The following is a 12246-nucleotide window of genomic DNA, read 5'->3' as shown; positions in this document are numbered from 1 at the left end:
ACGGGCTCCGGCTGTCTGACACCCAGGCCCTGGAGAAAGGAGGCCCAGCCGCCCGTGTCTTCCTGGACCACCACATCCCTGGCTGAGTATTGAGACCAAGTCTGGGGGTGGCACAGGGCAGTGCAGGGCTGGTGGACTTGCTATCCATTCCCAAGTCCCGGCTGGCCTCTCCCTGGGTGCAGGGAAAGCTCGCACCCCAGCACGCAAGGCGCCCACACCTGGGCGTGTCTGAGGCCTCAGGAGGTACACTTGCGGCTTTTTCTTCAATCCAGCTTTAGTGAAAACACAACTCAGGTATTAGTGTGGAAAGATCTGTACACTCCCAAGGCACGTTTTATTTAGATGTATTTATTACAATTCCAGTTGGGAGGAGACGCCCACACCTGCTCCCTCCTGGCGCCAGGGTCTGCTCTGCGGTCTGCAGGGGGATGCTCAGCATCACTTGGGTTCCACTTCCTTCTCACTGGGGACCATGGTCAGGCAGCCCTGCGACACACAGCGCTGGCCTCAGTCACACGGCTGATGCGAAGGTTTCACTTTCCTTAAGTGTAGACAACCATTTACAGACTTTTGGGGGGGTGCTAATTCTTTTTATTTTTTTATTTTTTTATTTATTTATTTTTTTTTTTTTTGAGACAGAGTCTCGCTCTGTCGCCCAGGCTGGAGTGCAGTGGCACGATCTCAGCTCACTGCAAGCTCCGCCTCCCGGGTTTACGCCATTCTCCTGCCTCAGCCTCCCGAGTAGCTGGGACTACAGGCGCCCGCCACCTCGCCCGGCTAGTTTTTTGTATTTTTTTTTAGTAGAGACGAGGTTTCACCGTGTTAATCAGGATGGTCTCGATCTTCTGACCTCGTGATCCGCCCGTCTCGGCCTCCCAAAGTGCTGGGATTACAGGCTTGAGCCACCGCGCCCGGCCTATTTTTTTATTTTTTGAGACACAGTCTCACTCTGTCGCCCAGGCTGGAGTGCAATGGCACAATTTCAGATCACTACAACCTCCACCTCCCGGGTTCAAGCAATTCTCCTGCCTCAGATTCCCAAGTAGCTGGGATTACAGGAACCTGCCACCACACCTGGCTAATTTTTGTATTTTTAGTAGAGATGGGGTTTCATCATGTGGGCCAAATTAGTCTTGAACTCCTGACCTGAGGTGATCCACCCTCCTCTGCCTCCCAAAGTGCTGGGATTACAGGTGTGAGCCACCGCGCCCAGCCTATTTTTCATACTGAAAGAAAGATGGCCGGGCGCGGTGGCTCAAGCCTGTAATCCCAGCACTTTGGGAGGCCAAGACGGGCGGATCACGAGGTCAGGAGATCGAGACCATCCTGGCTAACACGGTGAAACCCCGTCTCTACTAAAAAATACAAAAAACTAGCCGGGCGACGTGGCGGGCGCCTGTAGTCCCAGCTACTCGGGAGGCTGAGGCAGGAGAATGGCGGGAACCCGGGAGGCGGAGCTTGCAGTGAGCTGAGATCGTGCCACTGCACTCCAGCCTGGGTGACTGAGCAAGACTCCGTCTCAAAAAAAAAAAAAAAAAAAAAAAGAAAGATGGATTAGAATGTTAGTGGCCAAGCTCTGAATAAACCCCCTGGGAACACACAGGGTGCAAAGTAGGATGGTCCACAAATCCAAGGAGAGCTGCATGGAAAAAAGGCTTGTCTACATTTAATGCTACTACGAAAGGTCTCTCCAAAGGATTCCATTTTTCTTTCTTTCTTTTTTTTTTTTTTTGGAGATGGAGTCTTGCGCTGTTGCCCAGGATGGAGAACAGTGGCACGACCTCGGCTCACTGCACCCTCCACCTCCTAGGTTCACGCGATTCTCCTGCCTCAGCCTCCCAAGTAGCTGGGACCACAGGCGTGTGCCACCACGCCTGGCTAATTTTTGTATTTTTAGTAGGAATGGGGTTTCGCCATGTTGGCCAGGCTGGTCTCAAACTCCTGACCTCAGGTGATCCACCTGCCTCGGCCTCCCAAAATGCTGGGATTACAGGCGTGAGTCACCACGCCCAGCCAGGATGCCATTTTCAAAAAGGAATCCGCTTTCCCCATGCAGCGGGCAAAGGAGGTGAGAGTCTAAGAGCCAGAGCAGGGAGAGATGCACGCGTGGGTGCCACCTGACGAAGGTTCCACAGGATGCCGATTTCTGAGCCCAGTGTAAAATATTTTGTTATTGACACGGGAACCTGTTTGTGAACGTTGGAAGGCAGTCCTGTTTTGGATCAGAACAATGCAATCTCGGCTCACTGCAACCTCCGCCTCCCAGGTTCTCTGCCTCAGCATCCTGACTAACTGGGACTACAGGTGCCTGCCACCATGCCTGGCTAATTTTTGTATTTTTAGTAGAGTTGGGGTTTCACTTTGTTGGCCAGGCTGGTCTCCAACTCCTGACCTCATGATCCACCCACTTCAGCCTCCCAAAGTGCTGGGATTACCGGCGTGAGTCACTGCGCCCAGCCGTCTTATATAATTTTATCTCCCAAATACACAACAGCAACAAACCTCATTGCGAGGATGTTCTCATTGTTCTGGCTGGCCTCTACCTAGCACCACGTGGCTCTCAAACTGTATAAAACTGCTTGTAGGAGCCATTGCAAACAGAAAAAGTGTGATGTTTTCACCTTGGTAGTCAGTATGTTTTTCTTTTCACATACACATACATATACTAGTTTTTAAGTGTTTTTACCCCTCTTCTGAAGAGTCTATAGAAGAAGCCTTTGTTTGGTCTGGAAACCGGGGTATGTATGTTCTTGTCTAGATTTAACGGCAAAGCTTTCTCCCTTTCACTTTTGTTGATGTCTTTGAAACACCCAGATTCGATCATCTGCATGCACAGAAGAGCAGGACAGAGAAGTCTCAGAGAAGCTTCCAGGTCAGTGGGTGTCTCCCAGCGCCAGCAACTCCTGCCCAGCCCCGTGCGGAGCAGCTCCTACCCAGTCCCGTGTGGGGCACCTCAGAGCTCCCGCACCCACTGTGGGGCCCCTTTCCTGGGTTCCTCCTTCCCTGCTTCCTGACCTCTTCTTGGATAAGTGACATGGTCTCCTCTCCCCTTGTCTCTCAGTGTACCCCCCAAAGTGGGGAACTACCATGGGAACCCTGGCTGCCAGTCAGCCCTGCTTAGGGAGGGGGGCTCAGGGGTGGCAGGCAAGCGCCCATCAGACCCAAAATAGCTACCTCCTGTCCACTTCCTGTCACTGGGACCAGGGACATACCGTGCTTCTGGACTGCTGATATGGTCCTTGGCTTGCCCATGGTCTAGTCCTGTGGTCAAAAGTCTTATACAATCTTTTTTTTTTTCTTTTTTTGAGACGAAGTCTCGTTCTGTCACCCAAGGTGGAGTGCAGTGGCGCAATCTCGGCTCACTGCAACCTCTGCCTCCCAGGTTCAAGCGATTCTCCTGCCTCAGCCTCCCGACCAGCTGGGACTATAGGCGCCTGCCACTATGCCCAGCTAATTTTTGTGTTTTTAGTAGAGTCGGGGTTTCACTTTGTTGGACAGGCTGGTCTCGATCTCCTGACCTTGTGATCTGCCCACTTCAGCCTCCCAAAGTGCTAGGATTACAGGCGTGAGCCACCACGCCCAGCCGTCTTGTATAATTTTATCTCCCAAATACACACACACACACACACACACACACACACACACCCTTTTCCTGGGTCATTGCTGGAACTAACGTAAAGCTGCTGTGCTAGAAGGGCAGTACCTCATTCTGCCAGGGGATGGAGACACACCCTGTAGCAAACTGAGCGTAGAAGTCTTCATCTGCGGTGTCCAGGTAGATCCCTTTCACTGCCGAGAACTGCTCGATATCCAGGACATCCTTACAGTAAACGGCATGAGGCTGTACAGCAAGAACAGAGGCAGCCTCTGAGGTCACTACAGCAATTCTCAGCTCCCTCAGTTCCCAGGAACGAAACGCCCAGCAAACTGACGCATAAACACCGCCATTCTTCCTCTCTCCATTTCTTTGCCAGGCCCCTCCCTCACTTGAGGCATTTTCTAAATCAGAGAATGTGTCCTCTGAAGAGGTGGTTCACCAGCTTTTAGTGTCACCAATCTTGTGGGTACTGTGTCAGCTGCTCTGGCTCTCCCTCTCTCTCTCTTTCTCTCTCACACACACACACACACACACACACACACACACACACACCCCTTCTGAGGGCCATGCCCTTCTCTTTTCTGTAGTGGAAAATGGATTGCAAACAAAGGCCAGGGATGCAGGGCAAATATTAGAAGATGCAGCACAGAACCAGAGAAGTGTAAGCAGGGATAGAGGCCACCAGCAGTGGGATCCCTTAGTGACAATTCTCGCACCTGCCTCCAACTCTAGGTGCGCTCCCTGCAAAGCGCCTGGAGAAAACCTGAGGAACAGCCGCCGCTCCCACTTCCCGCCCTCCTCCGGGTCCATCGAGTGGACTCCAAGGCTGCAAGAGGCTCAGCTCCCTGGGTCGGCAGGTCCCTCCTCTGGGACAGGAGCCCAGGCCTGCAGCTCCTATCCCAGCACTGCTGTCCTCAGAGGCAAAGGGTCAGGCAGGCAGAAGGGAGTGCCAAGACCCAGGTCTCCACCTGCCGCCAGTACTGTTGTTTGCACTTTCAGGGCAAAGGAACAAAAAGCACGGAAGTCGGCAGCTGTGGGGCCCTCATCTGCTCATGCCGGAGGCACCCGCAGTTCTGAGAACACTTTTCACCCAGGACTTGTGCACTACAGTAAAGCAGTGACGCTCCAAAGGCGCGCTGACGGTCAGCACTGCTGTTAGAGCAGCTGCTCTTCACTCTTTCATCCCCTCGGGGTGGAGAGGTGGAAGGACACTGGCAGGCCCTGCCCCTAGGGGACAGTCCAGAGGAAGGTGTCCCAACAGCATGCTCACAAGGAGCTACAGTGACCACTTCAGGGTCCTCAGTATGAGGCCAGGCCACAGTCCCAGGACCTCATGAGAAGCAGAGTGGGGATACGCGTTCCAGACAAAGGAAGCAGGGGCGGCTCACGGCCGTGGGAAACACAGGAACGAGAGACAAAGCCAGCCCTGAGACCAGAAAGGGGACACGGGTGGCCAGGCATGGTGGCTCATGCCTGTAATCCCAGCATTTTGGGAGGTCAAGGCAGGGGGATCGGTTGGGGCCAGGAGTTCAAAAGTAGCCTGGGCAACATAGGGAGACCCCCGTCTCTAGGAAAAAATTAAAAATGAGCTGAGTGTCGTGTGCCTGTGGTCTCAGCTACTTAGGGGGCTCCACCAGCACTGAGGCTGAAAGTGACACCAGGCAGGGAGCCAGAGCACCGCTGAGGCCTGTGAGGGGCCCAGTGAGTGGCCAAAGGACACTGGGGTGACAGAAGAACCACCAGGTAGGATAGGCACCATGAGCAAAAGCCACATGCTGGCTGTGCCTGGTGATTCTGTGTCTGTTGTAATACAAAACAAAAAAACAAAAAACTGTTGCAGCTAGACACAGTGGCTCATGCCTATCATCTCAGCACTCTGGGAGGCCAAGGTGGAGGACCACTTGAGGCCAGGGGTGCAAGACCAGCCTGGGCAACACAGTGAGATCCCCCATTGCTATTTTTAAAAAAAGAAAGAGAAAACCCGTGCAGTGTGGATCACTGTTCCCAGGGCCCTGCTCGTCCTGGCAATGCACTTACATCAGGACAGAAAGGGGGCTCCAACATGTTTGCCTCCAGCCTCCCGAAGTTGATGTTCTTGAACACGGGGTGCTGCTTCACCCCAGCCGCTCCCTCGCCCCTGCAGCCCAGCCGCTTGCTTGGATTCTTGGTGAGTAACTGCAAGAGGCAGAAATAGAATCCACTTAAGCCTCTGGATAAAAATGAAAACTCAGAACTCCCCTCCATAATAATAACCAAAGGACTCGGGAGGGCAGAAACCAGGTGCATCTAACAAATAATTTCAAAGCATCAGCCAAACCTCAGGAACTCAGACTTTACTCATTAAATTATGTGATGCTTCACAGAGGAAAGGGGCTAAGGTTTTGCCTTTGACTATCAATAAATAAGGGGTTGGCTATGTTATTCTTTAAGCTTAAAAAATTAATCATAAAAATTTGGGGATTTTTAGAGGAAACAGAAACTGTTGTGAATTTCAGAAATACCACTAAGGACCTCAGATGAGGCAAACATTGAACAAACCGAGTTCTAAAAATATATTCTTAATACTTTGGTATTCTAGTGTATTCTTAAAATGACCAGAAAGTATCTCTTTAGAAAGTATTCCTTACATACATGTTTACAATCATCACAAAGTCAAATAAGCCTTCCTCCACAATTCTTATCAATCAGAAAAAGCAGGGCTGTGCTCAGAAGCAACACATGAAAGACCTGAACCCCTGAAATGTGACCTAGACCCAGGCTTGGGAAACCACAGTCCAGCCACCACAGGCACTAGCTGCCTGGTTTTGTAAACAAGGCTTTATCGGCACCAGCCTTTTGCACTGTATTGGCAGAGCTGAATAGCTATAATAGAGACCTGCAAAGTCTAAACGCTATTTACCATCTGGCCTTACAGAAAAGTATGCCGATCCCTGGCCAACTCAAAGTCCCAAAGACCAGAAAGCATTCTGGTCTGTGCTTCTATCTCCCACCTCTCAGCTCCTTGCTGGGCTGTGCCTGCTCCAAGGCTGTGTCTACAAAGCTCTTTGGCTCCCTGACTCCTGCTCAATTCTTCAGGTTTTAGCTTTCTAGCCCTCATCCCTGCACTAAATTAGGCTCCCCAATTTTTTTTGCTACAGCCTGAGGGCATCCTCCACCTCTCCTTGATGACAAATATTTCATGCTGAGAATGAGTCATTTGAATGTACCATTATTGCCAGGCTGTCCTGCTAGACTCAAAGCTTCCTGAAGCTGGGGCTGTGTGACTCTTGCCCACTGTGATTCCCCAGCATCTAGCCAGAGCAGGCGCTCAGTAACAGTTGCTCAGTGCATTTGTTCTTTGCATGCTTTGTTGATTTAAAAGAGATCTGAAGGCTGGGTGCGGTGGCTCACGTCTGTAATCCCAGCACTTTGGGAGGCCAAGGCGGGTGGATCATGAGGTCAGGAGATCAAGACCATCCTGGCCAACATGGTGAAACCCCAAGTCTACTAAAAATACAAAAATTAGCCAGGCGTGGTGGCACGTGCCTGTAGTCCCAGCAACTCGAGAGGCTGAGGCAGGAGAATCCCTCGAACCCGGGAGGCGGATTTTTTTTTTTTTTTTTTTTTTTTTTTTGAGACGGAGTCTCGCTCTGTCGCCCAGGCTGGAGTGCAGTGGCCGGATCTCCGCTCACTGCAAGCTCCACCTCCCGGGTTTACGCCATTCTCCCGCCTCAGCCTCCCGAGTAGCTGGGACTACAGGCGCCCACCACCTCGCCCGGCTAGTTTTTTGTACTTCTTTTTAGTAGAGACGGGGTTTCACCGTGTTAGCCAGGATGGTCTCGATCTCCTGACCTCGTGATCCGCCCGTCTCGGCCTCCCAAAGTGCTGGGATTACAGGCGTGAGCCACCGCGCCCGGCCATGGGAGGCGGATGTTGCAGTGAGCTGAGGTCGCACCACTGCACTCCAACCTGGGCCAGATCTGTTTCTTGAGAATTCGTCTCAAAGAAACAACAATAAATACATAAATAAAACAGATCTGAAAATTAACTGTAATGCAAACACCATTTCTGCATCTCAGGGACTCCACAGCCCCATGATTTGAGCTTGCTGCCAGCATACTCCACTCCCATTGAGGGCCACGATGGTCTGAATGTGTGTGTCCCCCACAAATCTGTAAGCCGAAACTTAATCCCCAATGCAATAGTATTGACAGGTGGGACCTTTTGGTGGTGGTGAGGTCATGAGGGCTCTGCCCTCTTGAATGGGATTCGTGCCATTAGAAAAGGGGCCCCAGGGAGCTGGTTTGTCCTCTGCCCTGTGAGGGTGCAGTCAGAAGACTCCATCTTTCTTTCTTTTTCTTTTTTCTTTTAAATATAGATGGTGTCTCACTGTGTTACCAGGCTGGTCTCGAGCTCCTTGGCTCAAGTGATCCTCCCACCTCAGCCTCCCAAAGTGCTACGATGACAGGTATGAGCCAGCACGTCCAGCCAAGGCTCCATCTTTGAAGCAAAGAGCAGTCCTCACCAACACCCAATCTGCAGGCATCTTGGTCTAGGACTTCCAGCCTCCGGACTGAGAAAACAAACTCCTGCTGTCGATAAATTATTCAGTCTAAGGTATTCTGTCATAGCAGCCCGAAGGGACTCAGACAGATGGCCTGACCAGGCAGCACAGAGCAGAGGAGAGGGGCTTGGTCCAAAAGCTGGGCTCAGGTCCAGCTGCCAGTAATTGCTATGTGACGTCATTAACCCATATAACTCATTCTTTTTTTTTTTTTTTTTGGACAGAGTCTCGCTCTGTCACCCAGGCTGGAGTGCAGTGGCACGATCTCAGCTCACTGCAAGCTCCGCCTCCCGGGTTCACGCCATTCTCCTGCCTCAGCCTCCCGTGTGGCTGGGACTACAGGCGCCCACCACGACGCCCGGCTAATTTTTTTTTTTGTATTTTTAGTAGAGACGGGGTTTCACCATGTTAGCCAGGATGGTCTTTATCTCCTGACCTCGTGATCCGCCTGCCTCGGCCTCCCAAAGTGCTGGGATTACAGGCGTGAGCCACCGCGCCCGGCCCATTCTGCTTTTTCACTGGAGTCATTTGTTTGTTTTAGGCCTAACATTAAACTGTGAGCTCTTAAGGGCAGATTCCATTTCTAGTACATATTTATCCATTCTTGCAGCCCTGTCAGTGTCGTGAGAAGACTCCATTATTTAATAGTCAGCTCTAAGCAGAGTGATCTAGCCGGGAGAACTCCAGGGTGACCCCTGGCTCTGGGACGAGCCTGTAGCACCCATGGCTTCATATATGGAAATATATGAAAAGGACATCAGAATAATTCCTCTCCAGCCACTGCCAGCCCACGTCAGTTACCCAGGCACGGCTGCTAGGAATGCCCACACCCAGACAGGGGCCTATGCCTGGCTGCTTGGTCCTGTGACCTTATCCTCCATCCCCGCAGGGACCCCCAGCCACTCTCTCCCGGTCACACTCCAGACTCTTGGCCAGCAAGAGCTCCCTCCGTCAGCTCCACTCCAAGCAGCTTCCTCTCTGAGCATCCCTCTAGTCTTTCTAACTCTGGCCTGGAGGGGCCTGGACTCCCAACTTGGACTGCGCTTGGCCCATCCTCTGTTGAACCTGCTGTTCCCTGTACCCCTTTCCTCGTCCACTGAAGCCAGCGTCAAGCCCATGGTCTGTCTCTAGTCACTCCTCCGCATGCAGCCCAGCTCCCCGGCCTCTCTCTAGCTGCTGGACCAAACCAGAGCTGGGCGAGTGCAGCTCCCTGCTGGCTCTGAGCCTACCCATTCAGGTGTGGCAGGAGCCCAGCACACAACCACGGCCACTCCCCTCCCTTCAGGTCCACATGGCTCTTGATGCTGTTGAGGAAAAACCCCTGCTTTTCAGGGCTTCAAGCCTCCCCTCTCCTCACACCCGCCTCCCACCTTTGCTCCCCACTGGGCTGACCATCTGAGCAAAAGCAGCTCCGTTAAGAGACTATTCACAGCCCCGCTCACGTCTCCCCAGCTGTGCTGCGCCGGCCACAGACTCCGCCTCCTCTCCGGTCACTGGAGGAACTGTCCACACACTCCCTGTGCGTGGGCTGCTGTCCTCCCCATCGCAAGGACTTGGCTCTAGTGAGTACCCCCTTCCCTCCAGCCCACTTTGGGGTCAGCCTGAAGTCTTCTCCACCACCTGCCTTCAGGATCCATCCTGAATCTGACAGTGGTCATCTGCCATCACTTCTCACACCTGCTCTGCCACCACTGAGGTCTGCGTCACCTTTACTCTCACCTGAATAGCTGCAAAGCCCCCAATGGCCTTCCTCCTTCCTGTCCATTCATTTTCTCCCAGCGGCCGGCAAGCCTGGTCCCATCACATCACTCTTCACAGAGCCCTGCAATGGCTTCATGGCCATCAGAGGAAGCAACACTTAAGGCTTGACAATGATGACAATGACAGGTGACAGGTGATTCTGCATGGCCTGGGCTTGCCGCTCTCTGTCCTGTCCCCCTCTAACCCCCTCCCGCTCTTGCCAGCGGCCTGCTCTGCCCAGCAGGCCGACTCCCTTTCTCCCCCAGAGCCTGCCGCCCCTCCAGGCAGTTCCCTGTCCTCCAGAGTGCGGGTCCTCCCCACAGCCCACATGTCTATGCATTTGTTCTGTTTCCTGTCAGTTCTCGCTGGGAGGGCGGGGACTTCTGTTTTACTTGCTGCTGTTTTCCCCAATGCCTAGGACAGTGTCTAGAGCGTACAAGATGCTCAATAAATCCTCGTTGAATGAAAATAAATGAAAAAAAAATGTGCTCAAAAAATACTGGTTTGAAATAAGTAACAGAGTTTCCCTCACTGATTGAGAGTCTGGGCAGTGAGGGGTGGTAACACAGTCCGGTCCCAGAGGCAGATGGACCCTGACAGCCCCTTGCTCATTCTGGGACCAGGGGCCGGGTCTCCACTGCTTAGGGCTCGTCTCCTTCCTGTGACTCGCAGGTGCCACTGTCAGCCTCAGAGGCCCTTAGCACAATTAAGGGAATTGTCCGTCTAGCACCAGGCCCAGAGCCAGGTACACAGCAGGCCGTCAGGTCAGAGTGTCTCTGGGACGACAGTCACTGGTAGGTGGCTAAACCCTTACCATCTCAAATTACATGAAAGATTGGTTTTATGTCTAACTTCATATACAATTGGTCAATGAAACAAGGCTCGGCTGTTTTCTGAAAGCTGAGTTAATAGCCTTGGTACCACTCTTCCCTTTCAATAGCATCGTTTGAGAAATCAAACCACGAATTTTACTCTGTTTTGCTCTAATTGAAACCCAATTAAGTCATTTCCAGATCATGTCTGGAAACTTTTTTCGCTGGCCCTTTTTGTCTGATGGAATCCCAGTGGCAGAAGCATGGGGAAGGAGGCAGGCAGACGTGAGCCTCCTGAGCACGCGTGTCCTGCCTGCTGGGCCAGGAGACAGTTGACGTGAGCCTCCTGAGCACGCATGTCCTCCCTGCTGGGCCGTGGGGGCGGGGGCAGGGGCAGGGCCTGGGAGGTGGGTGGCCAGGGTTTGCTGAAGATGACAGACCAACACCTGTTGTTATAGCTGCCAGTGAAAACAACTAGAATGAGAAGTGCCATTTCCCAGCCTCTACAGAGCCTGACCTACCATCCTGCAGATAGATTTGGCATCCTCTGAAAACTTCTCGGAATACTCCTCAGTATCATTCTTGATTCTTTGATCGATCTCCTCCCGTTTGACTTTTTCTTTGTATTTTTTGAATGGAGAATGTCCCTGAATCATTTCATAGATCAAACAGCCAAGTCCCCACCAATCGGGACTAAACGTATACTTTTCATTATTGACAACTTCAGGTGCTACATAACAAATACAGGAAATGGAAATTAAGTTAAATTTTGATTTTAAATTTTCTTATATTTTCCAATAATACAGTATACATTCAACGTGTGTGACAACATGGACAAACCTTAAAAACATTATGTTAAGGCTGTGCCCGGTGGCTCACACCTATAATCCCAGCATTTTGGGAGGTCGAGGCAGGCAGGTCACCTGAGGTCAGGAGTTCGAGACCAGCCTAGACAACATGGTAAAACCCGTCTCTACTAAAAATACAAAAATTAGCCGGGTGTGGCGGCAGGCACCTGTAGTCCCAGATACTCAGGAAGCTGAGGCAGGAGAATCGCTTGTGCCTGGGAGGTGGACATTGCAGTGAGCCCAGATCATGCCACTGCACTCTAGCCTAGGCGACAGAGTGAGACTCCGTATCAAAATAAAAAAAAAAAGTTCTGAAATTAGATGGTGGTCATGGTTGCATGGCTCTGTGAAAATGCTAAAATCTGTTGTATTACACACTTCAAACTGATGGACTTTATGACATATGAATTATATCCCAATAAAACTAATATTTTTAAAGATTTGTATGATTCATCCAGGATGAGCTGAATTGCCACAGAGTCACATTCACAAGGGAAATGGTGGTCCAGGGAAGGCTCCACCTCCTGAAGGGGCTCCCTCCAGACACACGGAGCCATGCCCAGAGCGCCCCAAGTGTCATGTCTTGCCATCTATCCCAGGTCAGTGAAAAATCCCAGAAGACGCAGGAGCAGAAAGCCACAAGACCTTGGGGTCTTCCTGCAGGACTCTGCGAGACCCTCAGAGGCCACCCCGGGGGTTGGCTGG

General features: G+C 51.8%; 1 protein-coding gene across 23 annotated transcripts in view; it reads right to left on the bottom strand.

Annotated features, from left to right (window-relative positions):
- Positions 1-300: 300 nt before the first annotated feature.
- Positions 301-12246, bottom strand: part of GRK4 (G protein-coupled receptor kinase 4) — a 77135-nt gene continuing 65189 nt past the window's right edge. For 14 of the 23 annotated variants that reach the window (XM_028848255.2, XM_078003049.1, XM_078003061.1 and 11 more), the window contains 5 exons: positions 11215-11423; positions 5636-5773; positions 3704-3841; positions 2687-2824; positions 301-486 (listed from right to left, as the gene is read on the bottom strand). In XM_028848255.2, coding sequence (XP_028704088.2) covers positions 439-486; positions 2687-2824; positions 3704-3841; positions 5636-5773; positions 11215-11423 — 671 coding nt within the window. In that variant the 3' untranslated portion in view covers positions 301-438. Of the gene's footprint in view, positions 542-2686; positions 2825-3703; positions 3842-5635; positions 5774-11214; positions 11424-12246 lie in introns of all 23 variants that reach the window. The other 9 variants (XM_078003051.1, XM_078003057.1, XM_078003058.1 and 6 more) reach the window with 7 other exon arrangements.

The sequence above is a fragment of the Macaca mulatta genome, chromosome 5 (genome assembly GCF_049350105.2).
Source record: "Macaca mulatta isolate MMU2019108-1 chromosome 5, T2T-MMU8v2.0, whole genome shotgun sequence".
Lineage (NCBI taxonomy): Eukaryota > Metazoa > Chordata > Mammalia > Primates > Cercopithecidae > Macaca > Macaca mulatta.
This window is presented reverse-complemented; position numbering and strand designations above follow the sequence as displayed.